The sequence below is a fragment of the Streptopelia decaocto genome (genome assembly GCF_964273445.1).
Source record: "Streptopelia decaocto genome assembly, chromosome: 9".
In the NCBI taxonomy this organism is placed as follows: Eukaryota; Metazoa; Chordata; class Aves; order Columbiformes; family Columbidae; genus Streptopelia; species Streptopelia decaocto.
Window position 1 is genome coordinate 3,537,226 of NC_138664.1, and position 12,120 is coordinate 3,549,345.

The 12,120-nt window shown below is 42.0% G+C and overlaps 1 protein-coding gene across 1 annotated transcript in view; it reads left to right on the plus strand.

Annotated features, from left to right (window-relative positions):
• Positions 1-2,142: 2,142 nt before the first annotated feature.
• The window catches only part of SH3GL3 (SH3 domain containing GRB2 like 3, endophilin A3), a 47,107-nt gene continuing 37,129 nt past the window's right edge, over positions 2,143-12,120 (plus strand). The window contains exon 1 of the mRNA XM_082060529.1: positions 2,143-2,278. Within this exon, the coding sequence (XP_081916655.1) occupies positions 2,234-2,278 (45 nt within the window). The 5' untranslated portion in view covers positions 2,143-2,233. The remainder of the gene's footprint in view (positions 2,279-12,120) is intronic.

Here is a 12,120-nt window from a genome sequence, read left to right on the forward strand (position 1 = left end):
TCCCTCATTTTACAGACTGAATTAGTAACTTTTCGTAAAACTTAAGTAATATCATCCAGAAAATCACAATCCCGTTTTTCCATGAGATGTAACTATGTCTGTGATTCTAAAGCTTTTACATATTGCTTAGCCAGCATGTCTTACTAGCTACAAGCTAGAACTTTTGCTTATATCTGAACTGAACACCAGTTTCTCTTTCAGGGTGTCTCTACCAAATCATTAATACCTGGGCCACTCAAGTTGGCTCACTAAATTAGGTTTTCACCTTGTCTGTATCACTGAGCAATTAGGCTGGGAAGCTGAATTTCCACAGGGCATTTCCCGCTTGCAAATTCTTGTATCACTTGAGCAGAGACAACATGGCTGTTATCCCTGGATTACAAGGAGGATTTAAAAAAAAAAAAGTAAGTTGTAAACATATAGCCTTACTTATAGAGTTCTTTATCTAATCCAATTTTACAGCTAACAGCCACAGTGACTCTGTAATCTATTGATTCCCCTCCACAGTGACTTATTTCAAACTCCTCCTTTGCCTCTGGTCCACCCTTTCTTACAGCTGAAGATTAGTTAAAGCCACCTTTTCTCCCTAATTCCATGGTACACTAAGAGGTTGCTTTAATACTTTTTACAGATGGCCAATTTCTTAGTTTAGGCCTTATTTTCTCACCTGCCATCTCTACAAACGCGTCACTAATTTAAGCCATACCCAGTTTGGCCTGGGCAGTTAACATCTTGCTGCCTGTTTCAATTAGGAGGAGAAACTGGTGCTGAAATCAAGCGCACATGGTGTAATCATGTTTCCTTGTAAAGAGGTTGAAGATGCTCTTTCCCTAGGAACAAGTGGCACCAGATAGTATGGTGATTGCAGACCTCCTCCAGACATTACTCAGTCCCAAACCCTAGAACTTCACCCTGCAGCTTGTCTTCCAGAGCAAATGCTGACTGGTGGTACCACCTTTGGCTTCATTTTGTCTTTTCAGCTTCTCCTGGTACAGAAAGTCCTTTGTCAAAAAGTAGCCACTAGGAGCTCCTTAACTCCTCAATATGTCCATCGTTACGCTTTTTTTCATAGTGGTTTGTAATTGTTTCTAACAGTTGGGACAGGGATTCCTTTCTCCCAATTTATAACAGGACAATTACTTTAAAAGGTCCTTTTTTTTTGCCATTGTCCTCTTTGCTGTTATAAAGTAACTATAACACACTCTGGAAATGCCTTTCTCTCCCAACCCAATAAAAATGCAATAAGTGACACTGCAAGCCCTGCTACAGCCAGCAAAGGTTCTCTCTGAGCTGCTTCCCTGGTCTGCACATAAGTTTGAGCTGAATCAGAGCTCCCCAGTGATCTTACAGCCAGGACTGAGCAGCACATCGCAGAGCGTATCTTCTGTGTGTAGTCTGGAAGCACTTGACCACTGTAGCCAGAGCCACATCTTAACATTTAAGCATACACACTCCTATTTAAGCATACAATGAACCCATCCTATAGTGACCAAGCAAACAACGGAACCATTCTCCCAGCCTGGCTCTTCCTAGTGCATCAGCTCCTCCGGGGGGGTCAGCAGGAGGCTGTGCCCTTCTGAACCTGGAGCAGCAATAAGCGCAACTATGGAGTCCAGCTACAAAGTGAATTTGGTGTGCAGCACCAACCTGCCATATTTCTGGACCACTGCAAGAGCTTTCATGTATTAAAAGCTACGGTTAGATTACGATGTATAATAATAGCTCTGTGAGGTCAATGAGCTCCACTAGAGATGCTACACGGAAACACCAAAACGAGGCCTATAAAGAGAAAACTGGAGCCTTATTAGGAATAAGACTAGCTAGATGCAATCGGAGCGCTAACAGATAAGCCTTTTGGTGCTTCATCAAGCATCCTGTGAACCGGAAGGGCGCCCTTGCTGCAGCAGCGGTGCCACCCGCGCACAGAGACCCTGTGGGCTCCCCGCGCCGGGCGCAGCGCCCCCCGCCCGCCTTCCCTGCGCCGCTGTCTCCATGCGACGGCGCAGCGTGGGCGGCTTCGAGCGCTCATTTACATATCTCCGCAAGTGGCCAATGGGCAGGCGACTCCGGGTTCTGTAATTTGCATGGGCCCCGGCGCTGGCCAATGGGGTGGCGCTCCCGGATCCCGCTTGGAAGGCGCTGTGTGACACAGCGAGAGGCCGGGCCGGGCGCGGGGACCTGCCGGGCGCGGGGCCTGGGCAGCGCCGCTGCCCCGGGGAGCCGCGGCGGAAAGATGTCGGTGGCGGGGCTCAAGAAGCAGTTCCACAAAGCCAGCCAGGTAAGGGGAGCAGTTCCCGGGGCCGGAGCGGTGGCAGAGCCGCAGCGGGGGCTCTGCTGTTGACGGGGGGTTCGCCCTGCGCCCGCTCCCGGCCGCCCGCCGCAGGGAGCGGCTGATCCTCGACCACCTTCTGGGTAGCAGCATCACCCCGGGAGCGGTGCCTTCAGCTTCACCTCCGGGTCCTCCCTTTATTATTGCCTCTTGTGTTGATCCTTACGAAACAGGGTTGCCTGTTTCTGGTTTTTGCTTGGGGTTTCAGGTCTTTCTTTTAGTTACTCATATTTGTTATTTAATGCTGTGGTTGTGTTTGTGCTCTGAGGCCTCAGTTAAAGATATAGGCTATAGGATGCTAGCTTTTGCCTAAAGAGTTCCATGTGTTGTTCTTCCACAAACTATTGGTTTCTTATCCTACCTGGAATACTGTCTGTTTGTCCTATAGAGGGTATCATATGTTTCTAGAGTTTTCCCTCCTTTTCTAGATGCTGCACTCTTACCTTTTCCTGGGTGAACCTTCATCCTCTCCCAACCCCATTCTTTCCTGTTCCCTTTTCTTTTTTATAATGTGCTTCTCGTTAATAGTTTCACTGATTTCTCTCAAGAGAGAAGCCCGTTTCTGTTGACCAGGTGGACTGTGTGCACTTGGTGCCCCCATAGCGCTGACCCAGAGCCCCCCGTCGGTGCGCTGGCTTCAGAAAGTGGCACCAGTGGGATTCTTCTCACTGAAGCTGTTTGGAAGCCTCAGCTGCTTTACTTGCTTGTTCCAGCCCTGTGAGATCTGTATTTCTGTTGGCTCTCGTTGATAATGGTAATACTGAAATTAGTGTGCTGTAGTAACCGATTCAGTCACATTGGAAAACTGCTCTTGCCTTGGTGAGTGGCAAAAATAAAAGTTCGTTGAGTGCTTAGCTGTCATCTTTCTAGGTCCTCCTTCAGATATGTGGCTTGTTAGCAGCTCAAATGCAGAATAGGTACTTTGTTGGGATATATAGATGCTAACTATGTGTGTCTAATGTTTATTTTCAGTAGTGCTCTTTATTTTGTGTTATGTATTGATGTTGAAAAATGTCATAAATTTGTATCCTTTAGTTAACTTTCAGTGTTTCTTTAAGGAAATGTGGGACTCCCTGAGTAAACAAATCTAAGGACGATTTATAAAAGGTTTTGGCTTGTTTTGCAGCTAACTTACGCTGATAAGTGATGCAGCCTTTGCTGTGGTGAGTTTGCAACTCAAGAAGCAGAAGGTGTTTAACTGAGGAAGTTAAGAGAGGTAACCACAACAAGTGCTGTCTCATCCAGCAACTGGTAACAGTGCAAGTTGCTTAATCCTTCCTAGATGTCCGGTAAACATTAAAAAAAACAAAGGTAAAGGTAGTAGTAATGGTAAAAAAGAATAATAGAACATATTGAAGCTGACTGTACGTTTATTGAAAAGTTGTGGTATGCCTTCCAGTATTTATTACAGTAAGGAACCATGATGCATAACTCGGATAATATTCTTGGGGTGGGTCAAAGGTGAAGTTTCCACTTATTTTCAGGTGCAGGATTGAGCAGGGAATTTAAAGTTGATTGAAAGAAGTCTCTCTTCAAGCAAAGAAATGCTGTTCAGTAGGAAGTTAACATGTGGGAAAGAGATACTGCAATGGAATTCTTGTCAGTGCTTGAGGAAACACAAGACAATTCTTAAGAGCTCATTCTGGAAGAATTCAGATAAGATGTTTGGCAAAGTAATAGTGGAAAAAATAACAGAAGAAATAGCATATATATAGTTGACCAAAACTTATAGGTCTGAATAACCGATCTTTTTATCTCTGGCATACAGAGACACAGTCATCCACATATGTATGTATGAAGGTACAAATGAAATGGTTCTTGAAACAAACAAAAAGAAAGCGGAGCATGCAAATGTTAATATTGGCATTCCATCTTTTAGATAAATTATTTTACAAAATGCTAAAAGAAGCAAATGCAGAGCATGAAAGAGGTATTTATCAGCAGAACATTCATTACATCTCTAAATGCTGGAGGATCACTTAAGGAGACATATATATTTGTGTACTGAATGGACGAGAGATACCAAGGGTAACTGTTAACAGCAGAGACAGGCATTGCTGAGGGAGAGAATGAGATTAATTCCTCTAGTGTTCCCAAAGGAGAATGGGGGCAGATGACAAAAACTGGCAAATTTCCCAGAGGACATTGAGGAATACTGAAGGGAATGAGACTTGCGCCAGGACATGTGATCAAGGAATAATATTTGAAGGCTGACAGAACCTAATGACAAAAAATCTGAAGGGCGAAGCAAGTGGGTTAAGACAATTTGTATTTGACAACTCATTCAGAATGTGAATAAATATCAAAGAAGTGACAAGATCCGTATATTTTCAAAAGATACTATTTCCATGCTAAAGTAGAATTCTATTCAACTGAAATAAACGACAGTTCTGTTTGTCTGGTGCATGTCAGCTTGGTTTATCTAAAGTTGCAGTTAACTAAATAAGTGTTTAGTTTATAAAAGGTCAGCAGCTAGCCTTTTATGGTTACTAAATCCCTCACCAAAATCAGGCCTGACACGCTATTGCAGACTTGGTCGTTATACTAAAAACTCACCGTGTCTCTGTTTGTAACCCATTAATTCACGATAAGTGTTCTTGATGGTTTTCTCCTAGAATTTTGTATCCCGTTGTATTTTTTCCCCATTGAAAATAGCGCATATGGATAGGTTTTCACCTGAGTATCTGGTAGTGAGATTTAGAAGACGACTCTTGAGTTATGAGCATCTGTTGGAATTACACAGCAAATTCTGCACCCCAGGGTGAGTGGCATTTTAACTATTTTTTCTCTATATTTCAATATATAAAGCTGCGATTCTGCTCCATTATCTGTACCGTAATAATTGCTTCCCCTGGCATCACAGAACTGATAGATCCAAATCTTATCCACAACCCAGAGGTTATATATCTATTATGTAACAGATAATGGCTTTCAGGTACACTAGAATTTTCTTTACTATGCTTCTTATTTAGCTTCTAAGTTTAGACTGAAACACTCCAGTGGACTGGAATGAGGATTGCTTCCATTCTGTCCATTCAATATCAGCTCATTTGACTAATGAGATACCCAGCAGAACCCATGTGGCATCTTAGCATCTCTCACTGCCCAGTGAGTGAGGGCAGCAGAGTTGGGTAACTCATATGCAAGTCTCATAGAATTCAGCTTTTTTTTTTTTTAATTCACCTTCAGGGAGTTCTGTTCGTGATGAACATTTGTCTCCTGTCACTTTCAGCCTCTGATGTATTTGTTTTCCTGTTTTCAGTTTGAAACCTTTTGATGTGGGTAGGTGTATCTCTGCCTGCTGGTTTTGTAGGGCTGGTTCTCGTGGTGGTTGTACACGTGGGATAGCCCGGCTGGTGGGTGGACTGCATCTTCTACTGCATACGGCGAGTATTTTTAGAGCGGTGTTTCTGTTTAGAAGAGCAGTAAGCTTAGCGAGTGAATAAGAAAGCCTTAATAGGCAGCAGATGCTGTTAGAATTTCTGCTGTGCGCTAAAACTTCAGCCAGGCCAGTATCTCAGTGTAAAGATGTGATTTTTTTGAAGTAGCTGGAGGCGAGCGGGCTGAGAACCTCCCTGCCCCCGGGTGCTTTGAAAGCTCAGCAATGATGCTGCCATAGCAAATCTGCTGTTGACCTTGAATTCACATGTTTTGCATCTTTTTTTTTTTCTTATTAATTAGTTGTAGCTGAAGTCTGTGTATAGCAGCTGTCTCATTATGAACAGCTTATTCATAGTGTATTTCTTAGGCTTAGCTTCTCAGTGATAGTAGAACTTAATACTTTTTTTGAGGAACCACATGACTGCCAATTATTGTGAATATCTTATTTGTAATGCAGACGTGAACAGTTATTGTCAGCCTGTGCAGACTGGTGTCTTAAACCTTCTCCCATTGTCAGTGAAGCGAGAGAGGCTCCAAGACTGTGAATCAGGACCTGGCCCTATTGTCTATAGATAGAGCCTAAGGGTGAGCACATTTTCTAACCAAAACAAAACCTGTTCTAACTTTTTTGCCTCCTGAAAGTGATTAGTGTAATAAGGTGTATGCTCTGTGTCTTTGTCTCTTATGTATCGTGAATGGCATTTGTCTGCTCAAATACTGCAAGTTTTTAGCAATGTTTATAAAGGCCTTTTTCTGGTTTTTTTTTTGGTTTTTCGAAACTTTCAGCTATCACCAACAGTTGCAGGGATGCTGCTGCTTCTCTCCCAGAATTTTGCTTTTATTCCATTGATTTATGTGCCATTTTGATCCAATCTGTTGAAATGAAGAACAGATCAGAATCAAAACCACCTAGGCCTCCAAACAGAATGAGTCTTGTGTCTCTGTTTTTCTTTTCTGTTATGTTGTAGATGAATGACAATAGCCTAGACATAATATTTAAGCCTTTTTAAAGTCCATGTTGACATGGAGTTAGTACACAAAAACTGTATTTACACAAGTGATTACTACCAAGGACTACTTTGGTAAACTGAGGAAGAGACGAACTTTGTAGAAAGAGAACCTGAACTTGCCAGTGAGACATGAAAATAAACTATTGACTGCATGCAGATATATTTGTGTCCTGGGACCACAAGCTGTTATCATACAGTTTGTTATAGATACTGTCCTTTTACAACCTGAATTGGGCATGATGAATCCAAAACCCTAGCAGAGAGAGTGCTTCTATCCTGTTCCTAGTTTTTATTAGATAATTGGATGTATTTGTTTGCAAATGTTATAGAATTGCGGGGGAAGGACATTAGAATTTAGTTTATTGTCTGAGATGTTTTCAAGTGGGTAATTATACTTCTTATACATGTTTCAGAAAGGAGAGTAAACCCTCAGCTGCTGGCAGGGACGAAAAATAACATTCCTCTGTGTGTATGTGAAGATATAATTAGACAGTATTGTTTGTGTTTACCTGTGTCATGTCTGGAGACTGTTCTTATGCAATCCGGTAATTATAAAACTATAGGGTAGATTATATACTGTTCATCTGAAATTCTGAAGATGATGTACAGAGAGGCTGGGGGTTTGTGTAAATCTTTGAAGAGTTGTGAGTTGATGGAGTATTTGCTGGGGGCGGTGCTGTTTGGATTTTTGTTTGTTTTTTGGTGGGGAAAGGAGAAATCTTCATTTTGCACTTTCTTTCAAAGCAAAATTATCGCTAAACTGGAGGGAAACGTGATCCTGTGGCAAAGATCAGCGTGGATTGTGTGGCTGCAAGGGGTCAGAGGACAGTTGTCTGCACCCACCCCTCTCCTTTGGCCTTACTAAGGGTAGCGCACCTACTCCTGAGTTAACACAGCCCACTTCCCGTTGTGCAGCCCACCCTGCGGATGCTGAAGCTTGATTCCTGGGACCACAGTCCTGGGTTAATAGGTAGGAAATACGAGAACAGTTCCTTGTGGCGTGAAGACGATTTTCAATATTAAAAATATATATCTGAGAGATTTGAAGGGAGGGGAAAACTAGCTCTCAAGATTTAGGTTTACAGTTATATTTGCAATTGTATTTATAACCTGCTAAGTAGCCTGCCAGTGAGACATAACTGAAGGAAAAAGAATCTCTGAGTGCTTCAGCCAGCATACAAATGAGCAGAAGATAGCAATCATATGCCTCTGCAACCCTTAACAGTGCAGCTCTCAAAGCTTGTAATAGATGGACCATAGTGCTGTAAATTGGGAATCTAGCAGAGATGCAGCTACAATTCGGAAGGAGGTTACTTATATTTAACACATGAAATATTTATATATAAAAGTCTGAATGGCATTCCAATAGAAAACAGTATAGGATAATGGAATGGAAGCTGAACTTTCTCCTTGAATGCATCTCCTTTTATAGATTCTTGGCTTTGCCGAAGGTTTTTGCACAGGCGTCCCGAAAGCTGAAGCGCGGGCTGGCTCTGCATCCTGAGCTCCCGCTGGTGCCTGAGTCACTGCGGCACACGCTGGGTAACGCGTTGCAGCGCAGCCTCCCGCGGGTCCTGCACTGCTGCAAAACAAACAGGCAAGGGAAGCACAACAGCAGCTTTGCATTAAGATTTTCTTGAGCGTGGCTTGCTAAGGGTTACTTGAAGTTGCTTAAATATCTTGAACAGATTTCTATCAAGAAGTTGCATTCCTATGCAGTGTTTGGCACAGACGTTATCATATACATACAGGGGGACATATTCTGCTTAGTTATACTGATAGAAACCTGGGATGGCTCAGTGAAGGGCTCTTATGTAGGAATGTGCAGCATAAGTGTACAACTGAGAGCAGAATCTGGCCTATAAAACCTCACTCCAAGTGCTTGCTTCCCATTAACGTAAGTTGTATATATTCAGTGGCACAATACATTAATGGCTGTGGTTCCAGAACAAGCTATTGCCGAAGAATAGAAGTGTTTTTAATATAACCTTTTGTGTGTTGTGCCATTCAGACACCAACACTTTCTGTACGCACGCGAGTAATTCAAGTTACAAAATGCTTCCCAGTCTTTATATCTTCTGTTGGAACCCTATAAACCCCAAACTTCGTCTTACAGTGCTATTGTTTAGAACAAACTGCTTTTATTTATGTTAATGCCATTCATCCCGGTATATTGCTATAGTCTAATTCTATACTGTGCTGTATTCTCCTTGTTAGTTTCTTTTCTTGTTCATGGAAAGGAAGACACTGCTGGAGTTTTATGACTGAGAGTTGAAGATGCAGGTTTTAACAATGCTTTTAACAAGTCCAGTTAGAAGAGGGCTAATCAATTATTAGGTTACACCTTGAACTCTGTTTTCCAGAGCTCTAGTGTCCTATCGCTGTGTACATGTTTCTATTGTTAAAGTTATTAAGAGTTATGTGCATTGATGGGAGACTATACCAGTTAATTTCCTGTAGCATCTCAAATAGCAGCAGCTGTGTACATGAAACACAAAAATAACTTGGCCTTCCATGCTGTCTATTCAAAGGACAATGCCAAGCCTCTGATAAGAATTAATTCTGTTTCTGTGCTACCCTAATTAAATTACATTTTTGATACTGTACCTGTGTTTAATGAGCTGCAGGGAAATTAACCTGCTTAGGAACTGAACATGATTATAAGAATTGAGGACTCAAAGAAAATCAAGAGGTTCTAAAATTCTGGGTGTTTTTGATTGGGAGTTTTTCTGTTCTTGTGCAGTCAGGTTACAGACCTAAGGTGAAAAAGTGGGGAAAATATTGTTAAATATATATTTTTTTTACCAAGTAAAAAGAAATAAAATATTAAATCCAAGTATAAATGGTCCTAGGTAGTAACAGCCTCTTTGCAAATGTGGGTAGGTCTCACTGTTCCCATTCTTTGTTTTACAGATGCAAATAAATAAGGTACTTGAAGGTGACCTGACTTCAAGGTTAAGTAGCTGTTCAGTGACAGAACATTAGATATATGGATAAACACGAACTGTAGATATGAGTTTGGATTAAAGCTTCCATATAAATGTGGTGTAATTCCACTGACCCCAAGTTGAGCAGGGCTGAACATGGTATTTTCACCTAAATTTAGTGTTTTCAATACCCCTCTGTAATGGGCAAGCAGTGGTTCAGGAACTAAGATTTCTCAGGTATTGATATCTCCCAAGCAGAGAGTAAGTGGGAGAAAAAAACATTACTTAGTGCCATAAATAAAATGTGGAGTTGGAGGTTGTCGAGGGTTTAGATTGCGGGGTGACAATAAAACCCTGGCAGATGTATTGTTAACCTCCTCTCCCCCCTTACTTCTCCCTTTTGCCCCTCCCTCTCCCCCCTTCCCACTCAGGACAGGCGATCGGGAGGGAAAGAAGGACAGAGAGAAGAGAGTTGGAAAAAATTAAAGATGTTTTACTAATGCTACTAATAAGAATAGAGAAAATAATACAAAATATACAAAACCAATCTTGAAAGTCTCAGCAACTGCAGAGCCGGCAACCAAAGTCCTGGACTGGACTCTGCAGCCAACCGGAGCTGGATTCGGTCTGTCACTAGGCCTCAGTTTGCAGGGCCGACTAGCAAGGTCCTCTCCTAATGTCGGCCATAAGCAGAAGGGAAAAAGCAAAGGCAAAAAAGGGACGAGATCCTCGTGATCTCCCACTTTTATATGAAGTATTCACGTGAATGGAATATTATACACAGTTGGTCAGTTTCTTGGTCACCGGTTTCTCGTTGCCCCTCTCGCGAGATGTCCATCCATGCTTATCAATAAGTTTGCATTCCATTGCTAGGTTTACCAAAACATGTGTCTGGTTCTCCAGGAAAATGCAGTTAATATGAAGGCTTTAGCTGACAGGCAAAATTCACTAAAAGAGAAACTTGTTTTTAACAAAACCAGGACAGAGGTCTGAAAGTCCTTGTTTTGATTCAAAATTATGAATTTCCCTTTTGTAGCGCTGTTGAGAGAGCTGGAAGGTTCCCTGCGGTGCCTGTGCCATCTGCAGGGTCGGAGGACGGCACGGACACGGGAACGCTTGCCCAGTCCCGCTGGAACGTGGCACCTGTCAGCCTGGCTTCCGAGTCATGGCGGGAGGGGTAGAAACCCTCTTCAAGTAAATTATTAATCAAGGACTAGAACTTTTCATCAATTCAGAACCAGCAGTTCCACTCTGCTGTCTAGAAATTCCTTCCGAAGAAAATAATAAGATACTTGAAGACATCAGGATGAATTGTGCTGCTTGGATGCCTGGAGGCACTGGAACGTAGCAACCCTTCCTTACCTTTAACTGTTTATCATTTCATGGCTTTTACCGTGTTTCCTTTTCTCTGTAAGTTGTAGTAAGCACCTAAAATGACTCTGGTGTTGGAGGTGGGGCTTTTTTTGTTTGTTTTCTGTTTGCTTTTGCTGGGGGTTGGGGAGAGCAAACAAAACTTCACTTCCCTGGTCTGCCCTACAGCTCCCCACATGTTCAAAGACCAGAGACTGTCCCTCAGTGGAACTTTCCCTTCCTTGTGCTGTTTAGTGTAAGTTTGTGCTGATGTCTGTCACAGTGTTTTAGTGTAATGGGAAGGAAAACTTCTGTGGTGAACGGTAGGAAAGAGATGCAGAAACTCAACTGATGGTTGGCTTGGGCAGGAAGGGAGTTACTTGCAGAAATACCTTCATATTTGAGGAAATAACATTGCAAAAGAGACTCCAAGATAAATACGTCTTCAATGGATACTTTCATCGGTAGTTATTAGTAATTACTACTAGCATTAGTAATTACTACTAAGAAAATACTGCCACGCAAAAGCCTGTCTGTAATTGTTTTCCTCTTTTGGAAGCTTACACCTTCGTGTTTAATGCGGTTATAAAGATGCATTCACAGGCATTGCTCAATATAGTGTTCAAATATTAAAAAATATTTAGTTCCTTTATTTCTATAGACCAAAAAGTAACCATGACATGAATTAGGTCCTGCAGACATTGCTGGAAGTCCTGTCAGTTAGGGCTTTAACTTAAGCGCATCATTCTACATGGCACATCCTAAAGGGGCTGAAAGATAGCAAATCTTGCGTTTGTTGGTACTTATTTTTTCGAGCAGTGATTTTAAATTTTGGAAAACTCTGTTTTTTATATACTATGCAATTTAGAGTTGTATTGTTAATAAGAATGTTTCTATACACATATTGTTAATTATCATATATGTTTGATCAGGGTTTAAAGGGCCGTATGTACTGCTTCGTTTTGTGTGAAGAATGCAAGAATCCTGACATCTTCATTGCAAGTGAGTTTGGTGACTGAGATGTGCCCTTCAGTGGTCTCCTCAACCGTGGTGGAAGGTTCGTGTTTCATGGGACTTGGTTTGTTTGGCTTGTATGGCCTTTTTAAAAGGGATTTCTTGCTAA